Genomic DNA, 6330 nt, shown 5'->3' with positions numbered 1-6330 from the left:
AAGTGTCGCGTTCTCAAAATCTGTCATGTTCCCAGCCAGAGACAAGACAGAAATTGTTTAGGGTGATTCCCAAAATAACCGCGGGAATGATGATAAACGCAGAATTGGGAATCACCTGCGCGGGAGAATATTGTGGGAAGCGCCAGTTCAGTCGAGCCTAACTGTAATTTGTGTGCCTTTTATTAAATCAAAACCTAATGAACGATGAATCCGACTGACTATATTTATTTCAAAATGGCGGATCAAGTGAAAGCTTGTTGTCACAAATGTGGCTTTAAGCCCACTTGATGGTGACATCTTTTGCATCCAGTGTGCTGCAAAGCTCCGGCGAGTAGTTCCTGAAGACAGTGAACCGTCTGTGGAAGGAAATGTGCCATTGACATTTTCTGGTTTTAAAAAAGAAAAGGAAAAGCAAAGAACTGCTTTTTTTTCAAAAAAAGCAAAGAAGAATGACAAACAAGTTAATGATGGTGATAGCCTCCCTCGTGAAAATGGTACCCGGAAAGGAGCTTCAAAAGATGTGAAGATTCAAGTCGGTATAATGAAAGAAAAGCTGGTGCTTTTGTTCAAGAACGTGGAAGTAGAGTGAATGTTCAAGTTAATGAACACTCAACAAGGGATGCAGTTTTAGATGCTGCCCTTACAAAAATTTCTCTTACGAACCAATACTTTTGTCCAACTGATTCGTATTCTCTTTGTTATTCCGATGGAAGAGTTGTTAATACAATCCCAGGAACAGACAAGCCGTTCAGGTTGGATCGTTACCAGGAGTGGTTTGGGAAACCCTATTCAAAAGTATGTCTTTTTGTATGTCTTCAAATGGAATTGCTTCAACATGATGAAATGTCATCATCATCATCAAGTTTTTCTCAATCTGATGAAGAGATCTCCAGCTTAAGAGGCTCAAAGAAATCCAAGAAAAACAAGCGATCAAAAACTGTTCAAAAAAATCAAGATCCACCACCACCCCAACAACGTAAACTGCCATGTCCCATTTGTAATTCCGAATTCAGCATCTCAGAACTTAATGAACATGTAAATAAATGTTTAGAAGAAGAAAAGACACCATTAATGATAGCTCAAGAAACCTTTTATGATGAGTATGATGATAACACACAGTTTATCGACTTGGTAAATGATGAACACCAAGAATCTGAGGTTGAAAAAGCACAATCAGTTAAGGAATGATTTCTACATTTCGGCCTGACCAAAATCCTGATGTATCAATTGTACTAAATGTGAGAAGGGGCTATGAGTTTACAGACTTTCAGAAATTTTTTTCGAAAACGTGGAACAAATCAAAGATTGGACAGGTTTTAAAAATCAAATATATTGGAGAGCCAGGAAAAGACACTGGAGGGATTTCCAGAGAATTTTATTCAGGTATATATCATATTATAGAGTATTGACAGGTTTTGTTTACAAATTTTGACTGTTCCTTTATAGACCTTTTCTCAAAGAGGCCACACCTGTTGAATAATTATGTAGGTACTCCAGCAGAAAAACAATGATACAGCCATGCATAATTACTGTATCATGAATATTGTAATAATTGATGTATTGTTTTTCTGCTGTGAAGATAACAAAGCAACGTCATAGCCTTGTGTAGATGAAGGAGGAACAAATAAGTCTAAATGACAGTCGGGTTGACAACACATCATCCCAAAGTCAACCAAAGGAACCATGGTTAATAGTCAAATTTTTATTAGTGATACAATTTCTTTTACTTCAGAAGCATTCAATCAAATTTTAAAGAGGTTTTTCAAACCAGTGACAGATGGGATACCTTTAAATGGATTTGAACCCGCTGTTGGATACATGTCTGTCAGTGATGGCACTATGATATGTATTGGTCATCTTTTTATATCATCCATTGTTTGTAGTGGACCAGCTCCAAATTTTCTCTCACCTTGGGCGTACGAATATCTAGTTGGTGGGATAGAAAACACAGTACTTCATCCAGAATCATGCAGTCAAAAATTTCAACAGGTTCGAATTCTCTATTTTTTGGGAATGAATTCTCAACTTCACTCGAGAATCTGACAATGTCTGTATCTCTGTTCTAAAACTTTGGGGCGGACCAGAGTTCTTTCAGTGTCTGTAAGTATGTATTTAACTATCCTTTGAGGGACGCTTGTAATAACATTCATCAAATTTTCGAATTTCAGATCCACCAAGCCAAAAACGTTGAAGAACTAAGAAAAATGTTATGCTGCGATGAGGGAATTGACCTATTAGATTCTATCGGTTTTCAAAGAAACCCGGCAACTGTAACAATGAATGATCAACAACTGGTCCTAAGGTACACATTGTAGTATCTATCGTAACTTATCTATCTTAACTCAATTTTTGCTCATTATTTTTTGGTGTCCTGTTGGTTTTTAGTTCCCCTCCTTAAGGCATAAAATCCACTTTTTGCAGGGTGCAAAAATAAAATAAATTCTTGGACTTGCAAAATATGCCTCTGGTTTGCTTGTTTTCCAAATTTAGGTCTCAGTACTTTTGAGTGCCTTACTTATAGGCTTACAAACGGGGTAGATATGTTATCAAAAACGGAGATGCTTGCACCTGCATACTTCATTGTTGGCGGAACCAAATCAGGTGAAGCTACTGTCATCACCAGGTCCAGACAAAAGGCTATCGACACTTGGAAGTAGGTTACTATAAAAATTCAACCTTTCGAGTAATACACTGGGTAGAATTTAGGTTCTCTTCTTGAAGAGCTCTTTTAATTTTTCGATTTGAAGTGTTTTTGCCTCCTAGATGATAATTTGAGCCTTCCTCATATTGTGATTACTTCAGGTTGCTCAGAACGAAACTAAAAAAAATAGACCTGAAGAACTGTTCTCGCCTAATGTTCCCTCTGAGCTATGAAACTATTAACCCTGAAGAACTGTTCTCGCCTAGTATTCCCTCTGAGTTCTCTTACCTCTGATCAACCATCGTTCTTCTATTTGGAAGTTTCATAGTGAATCTTTTAGTGACCAGTCTTTCATTATTGTTCAGGATGGACAAAAGTAAAGGAGAATGGTTCTTGTTGGAGACCAACTACGATCATTGGAAGAAACCACTTTTCATCGATGACCGACGAACACCTGTGAGACTATTTCTCTATTAATCTGTAATTTATCCTTCGAATCTCAAAATGACTTTTAGTACAAAATTCAACATACATTACCCTCATATTACCCTTAAAACGACGTACCATTGAAAGTGCTATTCTTCCATCTCCTATCATTTTGATGGCTTTACTTTTTGTTTTGATTCTTTCTCCAGGGAAACAAGTGCATGAATGAAGTCACTCAAAAGGTTTGTTTGTTATTCTAATGTTTTTCAACACAAAATTGTTTTATGAACCCCTGAATGACAAAATGTAATAATGAAATCCAAAAAATATATCATCATTCTAAAAATATTATCTTCTATTTAGGGCATGGGTTTGAAAGGACTATTCAATGTTTTGTCTACTAAACCAAATCTCAACAAGGTAAAGCTTCCCTCTCCAGTTTCTAACTTTTTGCTACCATTCTTCGGTCAATCATTACCATTTCTTGCTTACTCGGATCAAATATCTTTTGATACAATATGCCATTTCTAGGAGTCGTGGGTAACCAGGACCATTGAGGTAACGACTTTTTTTGATGGTTTTTGGACCTACCCCGGTGGGGTGGAGGTCCTATAAATTAACCTCTGTCCGTTCGTTCGTTCGTCTGTTCGTTCGTTCGTCTGTTCGTTCGTTCGTTCGTTCGTTCGTTCGTTCGTTCGTTCGTTCGTTCGTTCGTTCGTTCGTTCGTTCGTTCGTTCGTTCGTTCGTTCGTTCGTTCGTTCGTTCGTTCGTTCGTTCGTTCGTTCGTTCGTTCGTTCGTTCGTTCGTTCGTTCGTTCGTTCGTTCGTTCGTTCGTTATTAGCTTTCCTCGTGATTGGGTCATTAGTTTTTTCTGATTTTTTGCACAAAGATGTATAACTATAAACCCTCGAATGTGACGGAGCCCGATTTTCGAGAAAAAAAAATTTGGGGGCCAATTTGGGCCAAAAAACGGGTTTTTTGAACTTTGTGAAAAATTGGATCATTAACTTTTTCTGATTTTTTGCATGAAAATAGGGTACCATCATAGGTAAAAGATGGCTCAAACAGATTTTTTCAAAAAAATTTTGTTGGCTCCAAAAACGCATGTTTATCTATAAGAATCACTATTAATAAGCATACATCAATGTTCTTAGCCAAATTACTCAATTTTTATGAGAAAGATGTGTTTTTTTTTGCTCACGAAGTCTTGAATATGAAAGAATATTTCAAGAGCATGAAATTTTGGTTTCTAAACGTTTTTTTTTATAAGAAACGAACGACTAATTTTGATAGATCGTCACTATTTGTGTTCTGAATGATTGTTTAATGATCACGCTCACGTAGATATCAATTATATATGTGTTATATGCATAATCAGGTAGGTCCATAAAAGTATCACTTGTTTGCGTTTGGGGTGCAATCTCTGTGTTAAAGGTTTAGTTTTAAATATTATCGTTATTATATATTATCGATATCGTTTGCTTACTCGTCAATTTTAATTTACAAGCTTATCTATTATGCTTATATCAGCATAATATAACAATAGGCAGACACTGTCCTGATATGAAATATGTGTCTGATATGAAACAGGAACACTCATGTAAAAATAAAACCTTAATGCTTTGAAGAACTACTGTTTTGGGTGCAATTAGCATTCAGAAATTGTAAATTGTATTCTTTTCTTTTTATAGTTAACAACATACACAGCCTTGATGCAAGTTGACGCTGGCTCCCTCGATACTTATCTCCAAGACTGTCCCGATCCTTGCTGGCCCTGGTAGACCATCTGAAATAATATTGATTGTGTCCTTTTATTTTCGTAATTTTATATTGTAACTTTTGTTTTGATTTTGTTTTGATTTTGTTTTTGATATTTAATGAGACTTTATTGATCTTCATCAAGCTTTTGATTCGTGGAATCTGCAGTGAAGTGTATTTCGACGCAAGCTTTTGACTTTTAAACCTTTGTATCTTAACGATTGATACTCAAGCAGTGACATTTCGTTAATTTTTAGAATTGCTTTCATGCTTTTATTGTTCATAACAGTACTGAAACAAAGAGCAAATTCGCACCCGTTTAGATATATTCCAATATAGAATTATATCCTCAAAAAGATAATCAATTCCTTAGTAGTATGTTTATAATTTATTCTAATTTTACGAGGGAGACGTTTTATTTTACAAAATTGTGTTTTATGGATTTTATAACGATAGAAGATATAGTAATTGTTCGGATTTTCAAATTTTATTACACGTCAACTTCCTTCATTTTGCTCGTATCATACAACAGAGTAGGACCATTTTCATGGTAGCGCAAAATCCGACACTGTGTTTTCCCGAATGAGTTTAGATCACAGCTTGGACAGTATTAGGCTTCCACTCAAGTCCTCAGGTTAGAGAGTCATTATGAATCGTTTTACCTCCCACTATAGAATTACATTAACAGATAAGATATATCCTTCGAAATGTAGTCAATTTCAGTCTTTCCAAAAAACTCCTGCGAAAGCATCAATAGTAAACACGATTGCTAGTCCAAGTTGATATGTCATATCTGCTGCATGTGTAAGTTAATTCCATATACTTGTAGACATCTGGACACGGGTCGGTAATATCAAAGAAAGCGGTAGATGCTGGAATCGTACAACTGTTCATCTTCTCACAGACTTGTTCAACCCTCCAATGAATGTAATCTTGATCTATCCCTTCCTCGCATTTCTTTGTGTGAGTCTTATTTAACATTACACCCTTTTTCTGTTTGTAAGGACAATCTTTCTTATTCTTACGTCCCCAAAATACATCCATCAAAATGATCCCAAAATAAGGGTGACATGAGAGTGATGAAGTATCATTTTCACATGTCAAAACTTTGATTTCTTCTTTCGCTTCAATCGATTTGTGCATAAACAACGTCTCGAAAATTTTGAACAAAACAATTGCGTGAATAAGATTTTGAGGAAAACCAATAAGCATTGCTTCGATAAATAAAGTTACTGGAGTTATCTATCGCAAATATACTCATTTCTTTTTACGCTTGAGTGCATTTTCAGAAAGACTTTGGTTTGTGGGCGATTCGATTTCCGTAGGGGCGGAGTGAGGGCGGTAGTTACGGCATATCTCGATCCATCCCTCCGTTTAGAAGATTGGATTTCGCATTCTACAATTTTCAAGATGGCTGCTTTCCGCATGGCCGACAGCCGAAATTCAGGATAAAATTGGTAGTGTTATGTAATATTCATTGCTGTCTATAACGTAACATTGATCAT

The 6330-nt window shown here is 36.1% G+C and overlaps 1 protein-coding gene across 1 annotated transcript; it reads left to right on the top strand.

Moving 5' to 3' along the window:
• Nucleotides 1-1191: 1191 nt before the first annotated feature.
• On the top strand, nt 1192-4946 carry LOC136818239 (acid ceramidase-like). Its single transcript, XM_067074614.1, has 8 exons — nt 1192-1383; nt 1733-1989; nt 2169-2302; nt 2522-2653; nt 3007-3097; nt 3277-3309; nt 3431-3487; nt 4759-4946. The coding sequence occupies exons 2-8, from the start codon at nt 1819-1821 to the stop codon at nt 4846-4848; spliced, it is 708 nt and encodes a 235-aa protein (XP_066930715.1). The 5' UTR covers nt 1192-1383; nt 1733-1818; the 3' UTR covers nt 4849-4946.
• Nucleotides 4947-6330: the final 1384 nt, after the last annotated feature.

The sequence above is a fragment of the Clytia hemisphaerica genome, unplaced genomic scaffold (genome assembly GCF_902728285.1).
Source record: "Clytia hemisphaerica strain Z4C2 unplaced genomic scaffold, Clytia hemisphaerica genome assembly, whole genome shotgun sequence".
NCBI lineage: Eukaryota > Metazoa > Cnidaria > Hydrozoa > Leptothecata > Clytiidae > Clytia > Clytia hemisphaerica.
This window is presented reverse-complemented; position numbering and strand designations above follow the sequence as displayed.